General features: G+C 43.2%; 2 protein-coding genes across 4 annotated transcripts in view; both read right to left on the reverse strand.

Annotated features, from left to right (window-relative positions):
* Positions 1–423: 423 nt before the first annotated feature.
* Positions 424–17,374, reverse strand: LOC130480407 (heme-binding protein 1-like). The gene is made up of 6 exons (XM_056852912.1): positions 17,349–17,374; positions 6,921–7,084; positions 5,210–5,295; positions 1,310–1,451; positions 967–1,150; positions 424–633 (listed from the first exon to the last, which is right to left on the reverse strand). Exons 2-6 carry the CDS (start codon positions 7,066–7,068, stop codon positions 459–461), a joined length of 735 nt encoding a protein of 244 aa, XP_056708890.1. The 5' UTR covers positions 7,069–7,084; positions 17,349–17,374; the 3' UTR covers positions 424–458.
* A 2,687-nt stretch (positions 17,375–20,061) lies between these two features.
* The window catches only part of KLC4 (kinesin light chain 4), a 68,929-nt gene continuing 66,280 nt past the window's right edge, over positions 20,062–22,710 (reverse strand). For all 3 annotated transcript variants that reach the window (XM_056852382.1, XM_056852380.1, XM_056852381.1), the window contains exons 14-16: positions 22,308–22,432; positions 21,671–21,728; positions 20,062–20,760 (exon numbers count right to left, since the gene is read on the reverse strand). In XM_056852382.1, the coding sequence (XP_056708360.1) occupies positions 20,671–20,760; positions 21,671–21,728; positions 22,308–22,432 (273 nt within the window). In that variant the 3' untranslated portion in view covers positions 20,062–20,670. The remainder of the gene's footprint in view (positions 20,761–21,670; positions 21,729–22,307; positions 22,433–22,710) is intronic.

Consider the following 22,710-nt stretch of genomic DNA (forward strand, 5'->3'; position numbering starts at 1 on the left):
TTCCTCAACCATTGCCATCTGTCAGCTGCAGTCACAGCTGTAGGCAATCGTGTTCAGACCTGCTCTGCGAATTCACTTCCAGATACCAAACCCTTGTCATGTGAGCTACTCTTCCCAATACACCTTATTTCAACTCTGGCATGGACATATTTGGGGCCCACGCAAGCAGACACTGATTGCCTTTTCCAAAGGCATCTCCATTAATAAAGGCATATTCCACAATGCCCCCTGCAGTAGTGGGGTGGAAATCTTCTCAGGGACATTTGTGCATACTAGTTTTTCCCTTGGAGGGAACATAACTTGTCGCAGCACCCGTGGGGAAAAGGAGCGGTTCATCTATTCTCTAGGATGACCACTAAGTCAGAATGTGCATCGTTCTCCTTCAGGCTAGAACTGCCATCTAAACCGGTTCACATTACGGAGCGGATTACAGTTTTGTCAGGAATTCATGGGAGCCTTCAGTTTGCTCGCCGGATAACCCAGATCTCATTGCGATGGTTAGGAACACCAGGATTCTCATATGAAGCCACCATGTAGGTTTCATGGAGCACATTATCAGTGGAGCCCAGCAATTCCCAGAGAAGACGGATCTCCCGTAGGATCGTTTCTTCTGTAGTGCTCCCATAAAACACCCTTTACACAAGATCAACAACAAAACAATTGTACAAAAAAGATCAAACTTTGGTACGGCAAATTTGCTTTCCTGCCACCCACCCAACAATGCATGGCTTCAAATCTTGAAAACGTTGGGAACTTTTGGCTTACAGATAATCAGCTTTCCACAAGGTGTTTCCCTTCTCCATTATAGGACCTCAGATCATTTTTTTTCTGTGCTAGTGCATTGTTATTTTTTTAATCACCATCTTCCCTGCCACACATTCCTTTTCTCCCAGCCAGGAGGAGAAAGCATTATTCCTTCTCTCTTCTGCCTAGAAGCAGGACTAATGTGCAAGGAGCAGGGCATACCTTGTAATGACCTGAAGTGGTGCTCTCTCTATGACTTGGATTTCAGGGTCCATAGGGAGAGGGGGGTTAGGCTGAAATTCCTCTGGGAGATAATAGCCAGTAATGACATCTTGCAGCAGTTCAGTGCCTTCCTTATTAAGATGGATCTGAGTGACCACAGGCACCGTCATCCCCAAGTGGCGGCCTAGATAAAGACACACGTAGAGAAACACAACAGTGAGAAAGCTGCGGCCTTGAGAGCCTACCACTTGCTTCTCCAGTCCCATTTAATCCGACTGCTGTAGGGGTCTAGGGCTTTGCAGAGTCCCTTCCCATCCCTCCGTTCGCACTCGCTTGCACATACGTAAAGAGTTCTCCTTGCAGATATACCGCATGAGTTTCATGAAACCCAGGGAGACACTCTGTTCATACTTGGGCTCCCCTCTGGTGATGCATGCCCATTTCCTAGATGGATACAGCCGCTCTTCATAGGCTGTCTCCTCACTCTGAAACAAGAAGGAAGAAGAGTTGATAACAGCACTCAAAGGAGCTAGACTGGACATTATGTATTACAAAAAAACCTGACACTAAACAGAGTATTCTGCAAATTTGGAGGACCCCCAGATGTGCAGAAAAGACTGAAATTAAAAAAACAAAAAACATGGGGAGTTTAGTTTCCCCCAAAATAAAAAAAGCCTTGTCTGAGCAAGCAATGCACCTGCCTTCTCCTCCTCCTGTATCAGGTGGCTGCAGGAAGCCTCAGTGGAGGCCAGGAGCCACATAGGGCTTGCCAGCATTGTGAGGGGAAGCCTTGGTGGACTGACATTGAGAGCTGCAGGGCTTGCTGCCATCATTCGCAATGAAGAGGGGATGCCTCAGCAGAGCTTGCTGATGGTGACGGGGGGGATAAACCCTTGCTGACCCCCCACCAAGCAGTCAATGAGGGAGTCGGGGGCACGGGAATCCTCGCTGCACCGCCAACTGAATTGGCAAGTAGGGAGTTGAAGGGCACAGGAGTCCTTGCTGCCGCCACCTCCCCTAATCAGCAAACAGGGAGTGCGGAGGCATGGCAGTCCTTGCCACCCCTCTAACCAAGCTGGCAAGGAGGGAGTTGGGAATATGGTAAGGGGGGAAGATGGGGGACAGGAGCCCTCGCTACTCCCCCCTTCTGAACTGCTCACCCACTGAACTGGCAATTAGAAAATCATGTTGTAATAGTACCTAGTAGGGTTGCCAACCTCCAGGTGGGGCCTGTAGATCCCCCAGCATTTCAACTGATCTGAAGACCACAGAGATCAGTTCTCCTGGAGAAAAGGGCAGCTTTGGAAGGTAGACTCTATATGGCATCACATCCCTGCTGAGTTCCCTCCTCTCTCCAAACCTCACCTTCCCAAGGGTCTACCCCCAAATCTCTAGGAATTTCCCAGTCTGGAGTTGGCAAGCCTAGTAGCTCGGGAAATGTTGACATCAGCTTTAGTAAGTTATAGTGCAATTCAAAGCAGAGTCATGTCCTAAGCCCGCTGACTGGAACACATGAAATTGCCTTATACCGAGTTAGACCTTTGGACTCTCAAGGTCAGTATTGCCTACTCTGACTGTCAGCAGCTTTCCAGGTTCTCAAGAAGAAGAAGTCTTTCATATACACTATTACTGGATCCTGTTGACTGAAGATGGTGGGGATTGAAGCTGGGACCTTTTGCATGCAAAGCAGATGCTCTACCACTGAGTCACTGCCCCTCCCCAAGGGTGTAACTAGTTTTAGGTTTGCACTGTTGATTAGGTTTTTCCCCCTGTAGTTTTATCATAACCAAAGATCAAAATGCTACTGACTGATTGACAAAAAAAAAAGCAAGAAAGCACCTAACTATGCAGCAAAGACTACAGTTAAGCACTTCCATTTAAAAAAGGACTGATTATAACAATATGCATGTAAGTTGAAGGTTAACTTATCTTACTTACTAGACATCTTACATTTACAGACCATAATTATTTCGCCATTGAGGGTTCAGCTGTACATTACATGAAATGCACAAGACCAACAGCCTGTTTTCTTGCTGCAAAGAAGCGCTGGGAAAGGGCCATTTGGAGGGTAAAGGGGAGTTTGCATGTCGTTTGCTACTTACTGTAGTTTGGCACGTTGATATTCTAATCATATATGCACAATAGTTTGCAATATTGTGTTCTGTTTCTAGTTGTTGGAGCAGGGAGCCTCTTAATCACAATTTCCAAGCCCAGGCAGTTAGTTTCTAGTTGTTTAAGGCTGCAATATTATAAATACATGCTTTGGAGCAAGCCCCATTGAAATGGGTAGGGCTTCCTCTGAGCAACTTAGAATCAGACTGTAAGGCTGCAATCCTAGCCATGCTTCTCTGAGAGTGAATGTCATAGAAAAGTCAGTGGGGTGTATGCCCATGCAGGCACGCACAAAAAAACAGCCCAAATCTTATTTCAGCTAACCATGAGGACCGTCCATGTTCTTCTACAAGCTAGGGGATGGTGTATTTTTTAAAGTACCTACCTGTCAGAGGTTCAAGACACAGACCCACCTTCCCAATACCTGAGCAGGTACAGAACCATATACTACTAAAGGTGCTGCTGGACTTGTTTTATTCTACATGAGAGACCAACGTTCACAGATGCAGGCTGCATCCCTCCGATGCATTTCACTGAGAACAAACCTCAACGACAATAGCAGAATTTCCTATGGAGAACTGATGTTACTACTCAAGCGGACAATTACCATTTATGGGGTATAATTGATAACGTTGCCAAGATTCTACCAGGATTCTACATGGAAAACTAGAAGTCAAGGAGAAGGATTCTAGCTTAGCCTTCATTTGGATGTGCCAATTTTCTTTGTGCAAGGAATGTTAATGATAGGACGTTTTGGAGGACACTGATTCATAGGGTCGCCATGAATTGGAGGCGACTTGATAGCACTTAACACACACACAGCTAGGGAGAAGAATTCCTCATCCCTTTTACCTTTTTCTTCTCATCCTTCCTAGCTGCCAGGAAGATACTTGTGTTATGCTCTGGAAACTATTTGCCTTAAGAACCATCGGCACTGTGTTAGGATTCTGGTAAGTAAGATAGCTACTCAGCTTTATTATTTTGTGCATTCTACTGCCATTGAACTGTATGCCTTGTTTTTAATATCTTCTTAACTTCCTTCATTAAAGCGTTATTTTGCTTTTGTGTGTGTGTTACTCAAGGAGTTACTGGTACCAAACCCAGGTGAGCTTGGTTACAGTGCTGTACCACGGCAGGGCCTGCCATGACACATGCCTACTTGACAGTGTTTCTCTCATGCCATTAAAAACCTGCAGAAGAGGATGAGTATGACAAGTGTGATTTTACCCAAGCAAGACTACTTTACTAAAGACACCCAAAGTCATTGCATGCCTTTCCTTCTGGAGCAGAATTCCAGCTGAACCAAAGTCACACTGGCTAGTCTCATGACATCATGCTTGCAATAGTGCTAACAAAAGGCCCATCATTATGACTGGCAGTGGTGAATGGACCAGAAAGAAGCAGTTTACACTGTAGGAAGCTTGGCAGAGGGAGCAATGTGACAGACAAACCTTCCAGTGTCACAACTGGAGTGTAGGTTTTGCCCTTACCACATTGTCCCCAAGTATAACGCTTTGTTTTCCACAAAATAGGAAATTAGAGCCACATTTGGAAGAAGTACAAGGGTGCAATGTTGGTGTGAGGGCTAAATCTGTGCCATTTCTGACGACGGGCCTGAATTTTGTTCCTCCAGAACTGTGTCCCAGATGTAGCTTTTACTTTGTCCCATAGAATGCAGAGGGACAACCAAGCCAGCCTCTATCTGCAAAATGCCCACCCAGGGTTCTCTTTCTTGGTTACACCAGAGCAGCAATCTCTAATGTGGCACCAATTGCACTCACTAATGAGTTTCTAGTACCCACTTGCTTCTCACGTGCTGCTTTTTCAACCTCCTTCCTTATCCCTTTAAAGTTCCCTTCTTCTGTCCTCCATGCACACTGCCTCCTTTCCTACTCTTTCCATTGTCACTTTTTCATACTACTTCTTTCCCATTCACAGTCACAAGATAAGTCAGCAGAAGTTTAATGACAGTAGTACTGGAGGAGTCATGGACTAGAAAAGATAAGGAGCAGGAGCCTATTAGATGCCTTTATCTTCTTTCCACAAAATTTGGGCAGCCAGAGCTGCCTTTAGGAACAGTATACCACCTCACTCAGGAATGGGAAGTGCGCATATATGCAAGTCTGCTCACCTTCTCAAGCTGGGACAAGGTAGTGTAGGGCACAGACTCTTGTGTCTGGTTATGTTGTGTCATTTGTACTATTGGTCCTGCCATGTCTATAAAAACAGTAAATTGGGAGAACCATTAAACCTGAAAGATGCCGCCAAAAATCTCTAGAGACCCATAATCATTTGGAAAGGCCCACATTTTTCCACAAGCCTTTTCAACAAGATGGGCCTAAAGGAACTGAAAATCATTAATTAAACATTTAAGCTGGAATCAGTGTCTCCTGAAATAGTGAGATGAACAGACGGATGGATGGCAGTGCTTTTTCCTTTGTAAATAAGTAAGTGCCGGCACTCATATACAAGGTTGTGCCAATTTCCAAAAATTCTCCCCTCCCTCTAGAGATCCCTGGTGCATGAGGGTCAGGACTTGGGAGAGCTGGTACTCAGTACCACTGAGTACCATAACACAAAAAAAAGCCCTGATGGATGGTCACATATTTTTAAAAGAATTCCTTCACCCCTGGGGGGGGGGGAACAGACCAAATACTTAACAAGTTTCTTCTTTGTCCATCATTGTCTGTGCAACGTTCTTAACGTTATTTTGCTACTGGGCATGATCCTGTAATCAGCAGCCTTATTTTAACTTTACCAGCAAGAATAGTCTTTTTGTAACTTTACCAGCAACAACAAAGAGACAAAAAAGGATTTCTTACCAGCTGTTAATGGTAATAGATAAAGATTACAGGATATCCAACTTCTAACTCTATATTCAATGCACATTTAACCCATACAAGCAATCAATCTAAACATATAATCCTGACTACATTAGTTGAATGCAAGCACAGGATACTACAAGGTAATTTGATTCTAATAACGTAGCTTAGCATTCGTGTGCTAAGACGGCAGTAACTGTGGAAAGCATGAGCATATTTTCTAGCTAGGGTTCCCATCAGGCCTGGAGAAAAATGTCCTGTCCCCTTAACAGAGGCTTAATGGGACGTTACTTATCAAGAGATGTTCTTTACCTCCATAACCTGAAAAGCTTCTGCTGCTCAAAATCACAAAATCACACAAGGTTGGAAAAGACCACAAGGGCCATCCAGTCCAACCCCCTGCCATGCAGGATCCCAAAATCAAAGCGCTCCCAACAGATGGCCATCCAACCTCTGCTTAAAGACCTCCAAAGACGGGGACTCCACCACCCTCCCAGGTAGAGCATTCCACTGTCGAACCGCCCTCACTGTCAGAAAGTTCTTCCTAATGTTTAGGTGGAATCGCTTTTCTCTTAGTTTAAATCCATTACTCCATGTTCTAGTATCTGAAGCAACAGAGGACAAGCTAGTTCCCTCATTAACATGGCATCCCTTCAAATATTTAAACATGGCTATCATGCCACCCCTTAACCTTCTCTTCTCCAGACTAAACAATTCCAGACCTTTGACCATTCTAGTTGCTCTCCTCTGGACCCGCTCCAACTGGTCAACATCCTGCTCATTTCTACACATTAACCCTCTATTTAAGGAAGAACACTTTTCTACAGGCCTGCTGATAACCTTACATAGGCACAGAAGTTGAAGCACTGAAATAAAATATATCTATACTTGAGAGCAGCCTCAAGAGGATGTGAGGAACTGCAGCAAAAAGGAAGAATCCTGTATAAATGTTCCTTTGAGATTTCCATCTTTGAAACACGATGTCATTGGATTCCTTGTGGGTGGGATGCAAATTCTTACCTTGAGGCAGCGTCACTTGGTGAGTGCTAGCTATTGCCTCCCAGTGAGAAAACAGTCTGTTCTGTTGCTCCCTATCCATGGGTTCCTCATCTTCATCAAGGTCCTCATCATCCATTTCATTCAGTTCCTCAAGGGTAATACGTGCCATCTTAACACAGCAACCCCTGAAGAAAATAGAATAAAATATTCTAGATCCTAAGCATATTAATGGCTCTTTTATCGTTACATGTATGGTTGCCAACAGGCCTGGAGAAAAATCTGTTGTCCCTTTAACAGAAGCTTAATGCTTGGAAATGTGCAGCTGAAGATTTTAATGGCATGGAGGTAAATCACACCACTTGGTAAATAATATTCCATCAATCCTCCACCAACGGGACAAGACATTTTCTTTCTCTAGCCATTTGGCAACCCTACTTTCAGCTTGGACTTGGTGTGGCTCTTCTGGGGAGGGATTGGCTCCATCCATCATCAATGTAGCACCAGCAATGTGCAGCATGGGCCAACATCAGAAGGTACTGGTCGTTTTCTTCTGATGCATGAGTGACAGTCCAATCATAGGCAGCGTTGGCTCAGACTAGAGTATCTTTACATAGGACTGCACTGTGATTCTGTTGTTTTGTTCTCAGGTGGAAGATCTATATGTGGAAGACTCCATCTGTTGACATTGAAAACAACTTTGTTAAAATAACTTGAAGTCCTGTGTGTGCCTGTCTTTTAAATATGTAAATAAAACACAAGGTATTTTCTATTGTCCATTTCATCTGATAAATGTTATTCTGCTAAGGAAAAGCAAGAACAGTTTACTGCCCACTATGTTCCCATATTTTACAAGACATAATATATCATCCTGTCCCACCCTTAAGATCAATATGTTTAAGAATCCTGAAACACATGTAGACAACAAAGACCCAGTAAACATTATATCCTTGGACTTTCAAAAGAATTTTGACAGATACCTCACCAGACTCCGGAGTAAGCTCAGCAGTCATGGGTTAAGAGGGTCTTGTTATGGATTCGAAACTGGTTAAACAACAAGAAGCAGAGAGTGGGAATAAAAGGACAGGTTTTGTAATGGGGGGAAGTAGGCAGTGGGATCCTACACAGAGCAGTGTTGGGGCTGGTGCTATATAAATTGATCATAAATTATCTTGAACTGGGAGTGAGTCATGTAGTGACCAGGTTTGCAGATGATACAAAATCATTCAGGATGGTGAAAACCAAGGCCGACTGTGAAAAGTCCCAGGACCACCTCCACAAATTGGGTGACTGGGCAATAATATGGCAAGCTGATGCATACTGGAACAAAAAATCCCAGCTTTAAATATACGCTAATGAGGTCAGAACTTGCGGAGACTGACAGGGAAAGAGACCTCGAGGTTGTACTGGATAACTCAAAGAAAGGGTCCACCCAGTGTGTTGCAGTGGTGAAAAAGTCAAACTCTATGCTGGGGGTTATAAGAAAAGGTACTGAAAACAAAATGGCCAATATTATAATGCCCCTGTATAGGTCCTCACTTGGAACACTGTGCGCAGTTCTGGTCACCATAGCTCAAAAACGTCATCATCGAACTGGAAAAAGAACAGAAAAAGGCAACCAAGATGACTGAGAGGTTGGATCCCCTTTCCTATGAGGAAGGCTGAAGAATCTAGGACTTTTCAGTTTAGAAAAAAGACAACTAAGGGGGGACATGCTAGTTTATAAAACTGTGCACAGGGTAGAAAGATTCTCCCTCTCCCAAAATACTAGACCTTGAGGGCATTCAGTTAATAAAGTTGCTTTATTCAATGAGAGATTAAAACATGGAATTCACTGCTATAGGATGTAGTGACGCCCACAGGCATATAAAGTTTAAAAGGGGATTACACAGATTTGTGATCTATCAGTGGATACTAGCCATGGTGACTAAGGGGAAGCACCACATTCAGATGCAGTAAACCTCTGAATACCAGTGCCAGGTGGCAACATCAGGGGAGGTCTTGGCCTCTGTGCCCTATTGTTGAACCTCCAGAGGAACTGGTTGAACATAAGGACATAAGAAAAGCCCTGCTGGATCAAACCAAGTCCCATCAAGTCCAGCATTCTGTTAACACAGTGGCCAACCAGGTACCTTTAGGAAGTCCACAAACAAGATGACTACAGCAGCATCCTGCCTATGTTTCACAGCACCTAATATAACAGGCATACTCCTCTGATACTGGAGAGAATAGGTATGTATCATGACTAGTATTCATTTTGACCAGTAGCCATGGATAGCCCTAACCGCCACTCCCCACTTAAAGCCTTCCAAATTGGCAACTCCATATCCTGGGCAGGGAGTTCCACAATTTATTTATGCATTGTGTTAAAGAAATACTTCCTTTTATCTGTGACAAAGAATACTGGACTGAATGGACCACTGATCTGATCCAGTAGGGCTCTTCTTATGTTTTTAATCCTGAATTTGTTCCTAATCTTGTTCACTTGCAAGTGTGCTATTGATTTTAGAGGGGAATTGCTTCCAAGTAAACATGAGGACTCCACTGACAGCTAAACCTATTTATGTAAGAATAGTTACATACCTCTATATTAACTGTGTGTCTCTATATGGTTTCTAGCACCTTTGAAACACTTGTGTTTTTTCATCTATACCCTTCTTTCATACCAATCCCATGCAAGCTAACTTTGAATTGTCCCACTAAATTTATTTGGTCTTAACTCTCAAATAAATCTGCATAGGCAGTGTTCCTAACTTCCCTACCATCATTTGTTTACATTGTGTTAAACCTGCCCTGTAAAATATACTGTGTGTGTTAAGTGCTGTCAAATTGCTTCCAACTTATCGTGACCCTATGAATTAATGACCTCCAAAATGTCCTATCAAATGTACTACAAACTGAAAGTGTAAAGGTGCAGTGGCTGCTGGACCACATTAAGTAGCTAGCTCATGTGGGGCCAAATACTGGAATCGCTCCTTTGGAATCTGGCCATAGTATCGTACTGTACTGATTTCATGATGGACTTCAACAGATGAATAGATGCATTTACTATCTGATGATAACTGGCTAGTGACTTCCAAACAGCTTGATTTCAACACTGTGGGGGACTGTACATTTTGGCAGGTTGACTCTGTCCTTTTCCTTTTTTTTTTTTTAAAGTTTTATTTTTAGAAAGTGCAAAAAACAGCAACACACGAACATCAGAAATTAAGGGAAAAAACACTGCATAGATACAAAGACCGAAATAAAAAAAACGATCACAAAAATTACATAGACCAAAGAAAAAGACCATTCTTGAACTTCATTTGCAAATCCCAATGGGAGCAACAATACATTCCACTAATTCTCTGCTCATTAAGACCAAAATATTGGTTTACCTAATTAAATTACTTATATTACAGTCACAGGTTTTTCCGAAATAAAGTAACAAATTACCCCACACCTTATTAAATTCTCCCCCCACCTTATATCCTTGAATTACTCTGGTATTAAAATTAATTTTTTCCAAAATCATGAACATTTTTATTTTCTGTTGCCAGCTGACCAACGTAATATTTTCTGCCATTTTCCAATTCGTGGCGATTACCAATCTAGCTGCTATAATAAAAAAACTTACTAATGTTTTCTGTGTACAATTCCCGTTTTCGTTCAAAAATACTCTGGTTTCTCTTCAGATCGTATAAATCTTTCGCCTGTCCTTTTCCTTTCTTGCTTCTGTCAGCCAGCAATTGTGCAACGTTAAATTAAAAGGAACTGGCCAACAGTTTTAAGAAAGCAAATAGATGCACAGATGAACGTTTTTGTTCAGAAGCAAGGCTAAGAGGTTTTTTTTTTTTAAAGGAAAACATTTTTTTAGTTTCAGCATTCAAATATACATATAAAAACCAATTAAATAAAGTTACAAAGCACAACGTATTATCTTAATTCTACAAATTGTAACTGAATGATTAATCACTTTTAACCACTTGGACTGTAACTCATCAAACTTCTTATTTCTTTGAAAAGATGTACGTTTCATCATAACATAAACTTCTTTTATTTTATTGTACCACTTGCTGACTTTGGGCATCTTTTTTTACTTCCAGTACTGTGCAAATGTGAAACGTGCGGCTGTAATCATATTCAATACTATAGGTTGTAGTTTCTTTGAAATTTCTGGAACATAATTTAGTAACATGCATTCGGAAGTATTTTCTACCACTTTTTCCTAATCAGTATTCAACAAAACAGCTGCTTTCTTCCAATACAGGATCGCTCTTGAGCAGAAGCACCACATGTGGATAAAATCAGCTGATTCTGCACTGCAAAACCAACATAAACCAAAGGAAGAATTATAAATTTTAGCAATTAATTTTGGGGTTAAATACAACTGATGTATAATTTCTAGGGTTGCCAACTTCCAGGTACTGGCAAATAAATAACCAGCCTGCTGTAATGTTAGTTACAAACTTATAAACACAGCAGCATAAGACAACAAAACACATAAATCATACTATGCAAAGAGTATTATTGGACACAATAATGAATTGGATTTAACATGTTTCATTTGAGGCTTTAAAAGTAAGAATTGAGTGAATATCCCTTTAAGTGTCAGGGAGCAGTCTGCTGTGACAGCTGCTGTTGATTTGGATACGCTGTCTTTTAGCATTCAACTACACAGAGTAATTTGAGAGCTTTGAGTTCCCTCTATTACAAGAGCAGACATATTAACTGCCTTGAAGTGAGTATTATTATAACGGTTTTTATAATATTTGAATGCTTATAACATGACTAATCTGCTTATAGAACCACTAAAAAAATTTTTTAGGGTGGTTCTTGTGGAGTAAGCTACCTTCTCAATATTATATTGATAACAATGAACAACTGATTGACAGAATGTATATGTATATTATAGCATATTTTCTGATGAAGACCTCGGGTCGAAACTGGGCGTTAATCCGGACCCCTGTTATACACCTTGGACTGTGAAATTTGTATGACCCCAACTTCATATCAGTGCAATCAACAGGATACAACTCCGTGATGAACTTCAACAACAAGGCACTCAGATGTGGCAACCTTGAAAGGATTACTTATGGACAATGACTCCAAAGACATTGGTTCTAAAAAAGAACGTTTAACTTTTGTATATAGTTCTATTTGTTTAGCTAACAGCACTGTATATATTTATTCACTGTATTTGACTACTGCACATAGAATATAGCACTCTTTGCATAGTATGATTTATGTGTTTTGTTGTCTTATGCTGCTGTGTTTATAAGTTTGTAACTTCCAGGTACTAGCTGGAGATCTCCTGCTATTACAACTGATCTCCAGCTGATACAGATCCATTCACCTGGAGAAAATGGCTGCTTTGGCAATTGAAGTCCCTCCCCTCCCCAAACCCTGCCCTCCTCAGGCTCCACCCCAAAAAGTTCCCACTGGTGGCAAAGAGGGACCTGGCAACCCTAATAATTTCCCATTAAGTTCTTTCTAATTTCAGGAATATGGTAAACATTGATCCTAGCAATAATGCAAACTCTCAGGCCATTTATGCTTTGAAGGATTTGCCGCTCTGCAGGCGCACAGTTTTGTGATCTGAAGAAGTCCAGGAATAGCAGAAGTTAAAGCAATGAAGAAACCCAGCGAAAATGTGAACTGTCTGTGAACTGTCAGAGTCCCTCTCCCCTATATTGACTGCCAAGGGACGCTGACGGCCATCAGGTCACGAGCTGAGGTGGCAGTCGCCCAGCACCCCTTGTCAGCTCCTGGACAAGAGAGAACGCTTATGAGGTAGTGGTGATGGTGGTGGGGAACAGACAGTGGCAGCGGCCATGGGGTGGGAAGTCTCTGGCGGCAAGCCACAGCGGGTTTTTGTTGTTTTACATTGCTGCTTTAACGATATAATGATTAATTTATTGATATGTTAGCATTTTATTGCTAAAATACTATTAAATTAAGAGTTATATCATTAAAACAGCAATGTAAAACAAAGACGATGTGGCTGGCAAGTACCCTCTCCCCTTAGGATTGGGCTGCCCGAAAAAGACTTCCATCTGCTTCACACATTATAAAGCACGCTGTGGGTACAAGAGGCATAACTTGCTATTTCTGTAACATACAAAAGCAGTTAATAATCCTTAATCTAAAATTAAATGCAATTTTCCATGTAGTGGAGAGTTTGTGCATGAGTGCGCATACTTACCCACACACACACACACACGAAATACATGCAGATTTTACTACAGTATCTACAGTGGGTTAATTCCAACCTGTGAGCGGAGCTCGGCTCTCAAATGGAACTTCCCCACCTTCCTGTTCCTGGTACAGCTCCCCAGGTATTAAGGGACCCACAGAAGCAGTGATGGGTATATGTGGGGGACTGTCTACAGAATTACTGAAAATTACCCCTCTTTTTTTCCACCAGTGAAAGTGCCCTTCCATTGGCAGAATATAAAGTTTGTATCTAACTTAGCGACTTCAGAGTCTCTTTTCTGTAAATTTATAAACCACCAACATCTGCACTATTGGGAGTGGGTTAACATTTTACTTGATACTTGTCAGCATTACAGTATTCTGTAATGCATATGTCTACATATGTTGCCTTCTCATTAGTCACACTCTTTTACAAATAGTTTACTACTACACTATGTCAAATCAGTATTTTTAACATCCAGCTCCAGTACAGATCATAAGAACCCTACCCACCTATCCCATCCTTTACCGACTTCGTATTCCCCAATTGTTCCCTTGCCCTGACCCCTTGTTTGTTCCTTTCCCCTTCCCCTTCTTTAAAGCCTCTTTGATTGATTTCCCGTTACTGTACAAGGTTTTAAGGGCGCTATTTGGTATTTTAACAGAAATAAGGGTTTTAAGCATAATTTATATATGTAGCATACAATTTTAAAAATGTTGAAATCTTGTTAGCCACCCTGAGCCTAACCTCAGTCAGGAAAGGGTGGGATAGAAATCCCTAGATGGATGGATAGATAAAAGAACGGATAAAAGAACTTCTCTGTACAAAAGACTTGTTAAACTACTTTCTGTTTCCTGTCTTTTACTGACCTGAGGTCAGGGGAAGAATGATCTGGATTCTTATCTTTTGACAACTTTCTTAAAATCATTATTACTACTACTTTTGTTAAAATTAGGCTCAGTTTGCCTAGACTCATAGGCTTGCCATTTTTTCAGGGCTATCTCTGGAGCATTCAATGTGTAATTTGAACTGCTCAGCTTCCCTCAGTTCTTGGTAGCAAACTGTCCATCCTTTGTGCACCACAGCCCTCTTATAGTGAAGGCTCTGACTTCACACCATAAAGGGAAGGTAGGAGGGAAGGTATGTATGGATATTGTCTGGAAGAAGCCTGACCTAAGTTTGCCTCTAAAAATGAACTTCCAAAGATAATGGATTAATCCTAGTTTACCATCTGACATCCAATCATAATTTTTAAAAATTTAGTTTTTTTAAGCAACCAGTCTAGGGAAGCTAGATTGCTTTTTTCTAGTGCATTTATTTCCCAAAGGTCCAATGGCAAGATTTTTTGACAATTCTCATCCCATGAAAGGCAGCTCCGGTTATCTCTTTAAGCCAGTGTGGAAAGTTGAAGTTGCACTGGGGAGACCTGGGTTAAAATTCTCAGACTGCTATGAATTACATTGGGTGACCTTGGGCTGGTCACTATCTCTCAGCCTAAACCACCTCACAGTGATGTTGTTAGGATGAAGTTTGCTGTGAAGGATAGACTTATAGTCTTGTGTTCCTTGGAGCGAAGGTGGTACGGTATAGCCCAATCTTGTCAGATCGCAGACGTTTAGCCGGGTCGGTTGGATGGGGGATTACTAAGGAAGGCTCTGCAGAGGAAGGCAATTGCTTCCAACTTGCCTTAAAATCCCATTGCTGGGGTCACTACAATTCTGTTGTGACTGATGACACATACCTATGTGTTCCTTAGGGGATATAAATAAATCAATAAATGTAGGCAAGATGGCTTGCAGTGACATGAAGGGAAACAAACTGAGATAACTAGGAGGGGGTATCATACAGGAAATAAGGCTTCCCCCAGGACCCCAGACAGATAATGGCACATTTCCCCAAAATAAGCTGAATTCTTATGGGGAGAGTGGACTATGGAGATGGAAGTCTGTTTTTAGCTGCAGTGTTACAGAAGATAAGGAGTGGCCTTAGGGGCTGGCAGGAAACACACAGGTGGAAGCAGAAGCATAGCCTTCCAAGATGAGAAGGCAAGAGTCCTCCAGCGGCAGTTAAATGTCTCTCTCAAGACTAGGTGATGAGGTGTCAGAGGAGACTAAGGGGAATATGGGGAGATGGAGTGGAGTTACAAGGAAAGCAGGTATCAGGCAGACATTAGTAGAGTTGCCACCCGCCCCCAGCAGCACAATAGGCAGAAATTCAACACATGAAGCTTCCATCATTTTATTTTAAAAGATTTATAGCCCTCTCATAGGCCCAGGGCAGCTAACATTACAACATTTTCAAAAAGTATCTACAGTGCCAGAAAAGAATACCAAAGGATTAAAATTCACTCCACAATAAAAGCAACCAAAAACCTTTACCCCCACACTGCTTCTGCAATTTACAGTTTTGTCATCCAGCAGGCATAACTAAAAGAACATCAGAGTCTCAAAACCTTGTTCAATTTTGTACTTATCATAATTAATATAGGCCCTCTAGAATCGCCAAATTTTGCTAAAGGAACTGCAGTGATCGGGAAAGCAGCACTGTTGAATTTCTTCCTGCCTGGCTAAGAAAAAAATGAGGCAATCACAGGTAGAAATGAGAGGTGGAAGATTCTCATTGACAGGCACTAGGAAGCAGGCAAGATACAGAACCTCAGTGGAATTTCAGTGGCCACCCAGAAGGCCAGTAATTTGGCCCTTTCGGGACAGGACCTAACAGAACAATGCTGTAAACAGCCAGGCACCCTTGTTTCAACGTACTGTTTGGGCAGCAATAAATTCCACAGGCGAAGCCATGCTAGTTTGCTGCAGCCAAAGCAATGGAGTCTTATGGCACCATCAAGAATAACAAATTAATCTGACAAACTTATTTATTTATATTCTGCTCTTCTTCCCAATGTGCTTTTCTTCTCAAAGTGGCTTACAAAAGCATTCTCTCCTCCTCCATTTTATCCTTCTGTCAACAATCTTGAGGTAGAACATAAGAAAGGCCCTGCTGGATCAGACCGAGGTCCATCAAGTCCAGCAATCTGCTGACACACAGTACCTCTAGGAAGCCACAAACAAGACGACTGCAGCAGCAGCATCCTGCCTGTGGTCCACAGCACCTACTATAGTAGGCATGCTCATTCTCTTAGATGAGTTAGAAAAGAGCAAGAGTCCAGTAGCACCTTAAAGACTAACAAAAATATTTTCTGGCAGGGTATGAGCTTTCGTGAGCCACGAAATACCTGAAGAAGTGAGCTGTGGCTCACGAAAGCTCATACCCTGCCAGAAAATATTCTTCACAGTGGGTAGCCGTGTTAGTCTGTTTGCAGTAGTCAAAAAGGGCAAGAGTCCAGTAGCACCTTAAAGACTAACAAAAATATTTTCTGGTAGGGTATGAGCTTTCGTGAGCCACAGCTCACTTCTTCAGAAGAATGCTATTCACATTTACATACTGTTCCTCTACTTAAAGACCAAGGGATTCACATTCTAGCTGTATCTGAAGAAGTGAGCTGTGGCTCACGAAAGCTCATACCCTACTAGAAAATATTTTTGTTAATCTTTAAGGTGCTACTGGAATCTTGCCCTTTTTGACTTCTTCAGAAGAAAATATTCTTGTTAGTCTTTAAGGTGCTACTGGACTCGTGCTCTTTCCTACTACTGCAGACAGACTAACACGGCGACCCACTGTGAATTATCTTAGATGAGGCTAAAAGAATGACTGCCCCAAAATCACGCAGCTCACTTCCATAGCAGAGAGGAATTTGAACCAGGGTCTTCCAGGTCCCAATCCGACCCCTGTACCACGCAGGCCTTGTGACGCGGATAAAGTAGGAAAGGCGAGGGCACAGGAAACCAGTTGTTCTCAAAAGGCTCCTTGTCGTTTCTGCAGCGCTACTAACGTGAGCGAGCACAAGTCTAACCCCGGTCGCCATTCTGTGCGATTCGTTCATCGGCGCTGTGGGATTATAGTCTCAGGCAGGCCGCCGGGAGCCTCACGGAGTTCCTCCGGGCGACCGACCAGCAGGGGCCCACGCCCCCAGGGTCTCGTCTCCCCAGCGGGGAGAGAGAGGGACTGAGGAGAGGCGAACGGCTACCCGGGCGGGAAAGCTGGCCTCAGCCAGCGCCGAAGCCCCGCCTCGACCCCAACCGCCAATCCCTCAACCTAGCGGCTCGGGGGGGAGGGGGAAGAGAAGCGCGCGCAGCTTCGGCTCCGCTATTAAAGAGAGGAGGGGTCGTCGTCCCCCTCCTCTATTGGCAGTGGGTAGAGGGGTGAGGGGGAAGTATTACCTGGCTCGCCTCGCGCGACCCGGAATGGTTCCAGCCCGTGAGGGGCGGGGGGAAGGAGCCGAGAAGCAAACCCGAGTCACGCGCGCGGGGGGGCGGAGCCTGTCTCGATGACGTCGTCCGCCTGGAGCTGGTGAACTTCCTGCAAAAAAATTTTTTTTAAAGAGGGAAGCTCCATTTCGTATTGAATTTTCATTAATTTTTTTGTTGTTGAAGGAGCTCAAGGAAGGGTATCTGGTTCTGCCCCGTTAGTTTGTCCTTAGAACTCCGTGAAGGGAGTTGGGCCGAGGGGGAGTGTTTGAAGTCACTAGGTAGAATTGTCCATATATGCGGAGTAAATTAAAAGCACTGAGATACATTAAAAAAAATCTCTCTCTCTCTCTCTCGCTCTCTCTCTCTCTCTCTCTGTATATATATATATATTCCGGGTTAGATGCTTTCAAATATGCACTGTCTCTTTCCAGAAGAGAGGCTAGATAAGCTAGATGATGTAGGGGAGAGGTCCGCTTCTCTTGTCAAAGTTTCTGTGCTTTTCAAGTGGCTTACAAGCTAGTAGACATTCAATGTGTGACTTGGAAAAGCTTTGCCACTTGAATTTTTATTTGCTGGCTACGTTTTAAAGTCCCTGAAATATAACTTAAGGGCTCTTTGTTGTAGTCATGTTTGAAAACATTGTGGGGGTAAATGAAGAAAACTAGGTTACATAATTAACAAAAAACGGGGCTTTCGGCTATAAACTGGCGGTTTGACAGGTAATTCCACTGGTACAGCCCTTTCTTCCCTCAATTGGAATGGCTGCTGCTGCTGAATTTCTGCATATCCTGAAGCCTTTTGAAAGCTCAAGGGTTGAGCAAAAGTCTGGGTTGACTTCTGGGGCTTCCCTTCCCCTTTCATCCTGTCCACTTATTTAACATCTATATACACCCCCTGCCAAGCTGGTCTAGAGTTTGGGGAGGGGTGGTCATCAGTATGCAGATGACACCCAGCTGTATCTGTTGATGGGAGGGTGGCCAGAGGCCGCCCCAGATGTATTAACCAGATGTTCGGAAGCTGTGGTGAAATAGTTAAAACAGTCGACTGAAATGGAATCCATCGAAGACGGAGGTTCGGTGGCTGAGCCAGGGAGACCTGGGGTTGGGCTATCAGCTCCCAACTCTTGATGGTGTGCAGTTAACACCAGCAACAACTGTTAGTCTGGAGGTGAGTCTGGATGCCTCCCTTTCAATAGAGGCACAGGTCACAAATGCAGCCAGAGTGGCATTTTTTCCATGTTTGCCAGGTTAGGCAACTGGTGCCCTTCCTAGCTCGCCCTGACCTAGCCACAGTGATCCATGCATCCGTCACCTCCAGATTAGACTACTGTAATTCTCTCTATGCAGGGCTACCCTTGAGGCGGCTCCGGAAGCTTCAGCTGGCCCAGAATGTGGCAGCATGGGGATCCCATGGAGAGTGCATATACAACCGGCGCTGCATCAGCTGCACTGGCTCCAGATCAGGTTCAAGGTTCTGGTCTTGACCTTTAACGCCCTAACTGTCTGGGACCATTGTACCTGCAGGACCGTATCTCCTGGTTAAACCCCCCAAAGAGCTTTACGATCGGCTGGAGACAACTTACTGGTGGTCCCTGGCACAAAAAGCATCCAGCTGTCCTCAATCATAGCCCTTCTCAGCCCTGGCCCTGGCCTGGTGGAACTCTCGCAAGTGAGACCCGGGCCCTGAGGGACTTGATGCAGTTCCGCAGGGCCTGTAAGACCAAGATGTTCCACCAGGCCTATGGTTGAGGACAGTAATGGTTTTCCATCTTAGCTGGCCTCCCCCCTCCCCCCTTCTTCCTGTCCCTTCCCTTGCACATATTTATATTTTACTTATTTTATTCCCATTCTTTCCCTTATTGTGGGTATCCTGTTGTTGTCCCTTCCCTTGTTCTTTCCCCTCAGATTGGTTCCTATATTGTTTTAAAGGTGCCTCTGGAATTTTAAACAGATTTGATGAGTTTTAAATTGAAATTGAAGTGTTTGTAAAGCGCTGTTGAAATTGATGTAGGTCACTTTGAGCCTGCCTGGGTCGGGAAAGGGTGGCATGGAAATCGAAGGAATGAATGAATAAATAAAAACCTTTAATGTTCAGATGATAGATTACCCGGTATCCCATTCAACAGGAATATGAACATATTTAATAAGCTCAATTAGAACTACAGACTTGCCTCAGCAGTATGGGTCTTCCTTTACACTGAAGAAGGGTTGGAACATTTCCTTTGTAACCATCTACCCCATCTTTTGTGTAGCTGATACTGTTTTCATGTTCAGTACTGAGATAAATTGTCCCTTCCCTTGTTTCACTGTCACATTTGTTCCACAATCAAGGAATAAATGTGTGGGAGAAGTAATGTTAACAGCAAGGAAATCTCCTGGCAAAGTAATGTCTGTGATATTTTTTATTTGTTAAATTAAAAACAAAAATCATAAGTGAATCATGGATAACACATGGCTAATGGCAGGTCTTCCTGTGGTTATCTCTGTTGCTCTTCACAACAGTTGTTCATGCTAAAGCAGACACAGGCAGTGAAGCCAGTAAGAACGAGGCTTGTAGAATGGAGTGTATACATACTACAGCACCATGGAGCCAATGCCTATATCCTTGTGCCTGGAGTTGTTGTCTTAGTGAGACAATGTAAACTCCTCGAATTATTTAAGTAGGCAGCATTCCCCTGCCCCTCTCTGTCTGCTTCAGAAGTACATTTCCTAGAAGCAAGGATATTCATTTGGGAAGGACCTCACCACACAAGGCTGCAAGAAGATGGGATGATACAGTGCAAAAAATAGGTGTTACCAGGAAATATACAGGTTTGGGAGCAGGCACTGAAGGAGTGAGTAGGCCAGCTTGAGAGCACAATGGGAGAGGAACTCCAATTCGCAGTGCTGTACTGTGGAAAGGGTCTACACTAGGAAAGAGATAAGACTGTACCTCAGCTCAGAGAGCCAGTGCTTCAAGTGAGAGCTACTGGAGCTCATTCTGTGCAATCAATAATATACAACTTGCAAACATGGTGATAAGTGCATTCATCAGAGCTGCAAATCCACAAGTATAGCAGCAGGGAGCTCCTCTTTCTAATCTGGCAGTGGTCCCATATTGATTCATTTCTCCCATTTACAACATACTCTTCTTTTCCACAAATAGTGATATTAGCATAAGAGACAGCAGAGTTCTAATGTGTGAGGAGATTGCAGCTAAAATATCCAAAATGGTGATCAGTTTGAGATGTAGTAGGAGTATGTGAATCAGTCAGCATCTGAGATGGGTTGAAGAGATGGCTGTAGTGGTAAGTTCAGCTGGTGGTAACCAAAGAGCTGTGAGAGGAAAGATCCACGCTGCTTGCACTGAAGCCTCTGCTTTCAGCCCGAAGACCTTGAGTATTCTGAAAAATAAACCCCCTTTCTCATGAACGTCAATCTTCCCCCAAAAATATACTGTCTCCCCCTCCCCAAGAGCTTTTAGGATAAGTAGACAACCCACAATTATGAGTCAGAAGAGGAAAAATTGCCTAGATCTTAATTTTGCGTTTGTAAAGTGCCGTCAAGTCACAACCGAGTTATGGCTGTGGCTTATGGCAACCCCTTACGGGGTCTTCAAGGCAAGAGACTAACAGAGATGGTTTTGCCAATGCCTTCCTCTGAATAGCAACCCTGGTATTCCTTGGTGGCCTCCCATCCAAATACTATCTAGGGCTGACCCTGCTTAGCTTCTGAGATCGGGCTAGCCTGGGCCATCCAGGTCAGGGCAGATCTTCATTTTACCATGGGGAATTTCTCAGGCTAAGGGAAAACTACAAGATGTATCTTTTGCATAGAGACTCAGTCATTTTGTCTCTGTGCTGCAAATACTACAGACACATGCACTTTTCCTGAACAATATACTTTAGTTCCCACAAAAAAAAGTTTCTGCACACCCCTGAACACAGCCATGTTCAGAATAACAAGTTTTAACACCACTATGATCCCTCTAGCACAGTGGGTTGCACATTAAATACGCTACACAACTGTGTGCCTGGAAATCACCAGACAAAATTTTGCGGAAGAACTTCAGAATTTCTGAGCTGGTTAATCGTATGTTTCCTCCAACACTTAATTTTGCACATCTCAGTTGCCCTTCTGTAGTCTTGGTAATACCCCACCAAGAACTTGCATAGTTCTGGTAAGAAATGGGTTTTTATTTTAGCCTGAGCTGATTGAAGCAACTTTTGGCCTCTTCATTTTATTATTCGTTGCCAATATATAGTGAGAGAAAGTAACATGCTATATATGCCAGAAAGCAAGTGGTGCTCTCACCTGGAAGGAATCCTCACTTGACTTATGTAGGTAGTTCAATGAAGCTGCTCTTTTCATGCTAATAAAAGAAAGACAAAGTTGTTTCCACAGCAATAAGTTTTATTCCTACTCCTTAACCTGAGAAGCACACTGGATACAGGAAAGGGGCATAGCTGAGGATCTTCTGGCCACCTCTATTCTAGCATGTACAGCCCACAAAATAAAAGACTCTAAATGAGACAAATATAATTAGAGATCAATGTGTTCTGCAGTTTTTGAGAAGTGAGGGGTGAGAAGAAGTTGGTTTTTATATGCCAACTTTCTCTACCACTTAAGGAAGAATCAAACCGACTTACAATCACCTTCCCTTCCCCTCCCCACAACATACACCCTGTGGGGGAGGTAGGGCTGAGAGAGCTCTAAGAGAGCTGTGACTAGCCCAGGGTCACCCAGCTGGCTCATGTTTAGGAGTGGGGAAACCAACCCGGTTCACCAGATTAGCGTCCGCCACTCATGTGGAGGAGTGGGGAATCAAACACAGTTCTCCAGATTAGAGTCCACCACTACACCACGGTGGGGGAGGCTTACTAATTTGAGAGGTGGCAACTAAGTAGAAGCAACAGGTACAAGGGTATGTAAATCTCAGGAAGTCTCCTACTTTGTGTTCCTTGGCTCCAGAGGGCCATTCCCTTGCAGCTTCTTGACCAGCAATTCACTACTCCTCCTTATCATATCCCGAATCTTTCCTACTGAACCGCTGCGGCGGAGGGCACCAGTACCATCCTGGACAGGAAAACAATAAACAGCAAGTGGTGGTAAATTGAATACTGACTATCCCACAGAACAGAAGAAATCATTGTCTCGGTATTCAACTTCTTAGAACGGGTAGTAAATCTATTTGGGGGGAGGGGAGTCTGGGGACAATACTGCCTGTTTTACAATGAAGTTCCCCTGGTGTAACCATACCCATATCTTCCCCTTTTCTGGGTCTTACTCACGTAACACTTGTTAATACGCTAAGGAATCAGTTGGTAAAGCTTTTTTTGTTGAATGTATCCACT

This window comes from Euleptes europaea, chromosome 7 (assembly GCF_029931775.1).
Source record: "Euleptes europaea isolate rEulEur1 chromosome 7, rEulEur1.hap1, whole genome shotgun sequence".
NCBI classification, from domain to species: domain Eukaryota; kingdom Metazoa; phylum Chordata; class Lepidosauria; order Squamata; family Sphaerodactylidae; genus Euleptes; species Euleptes europaea.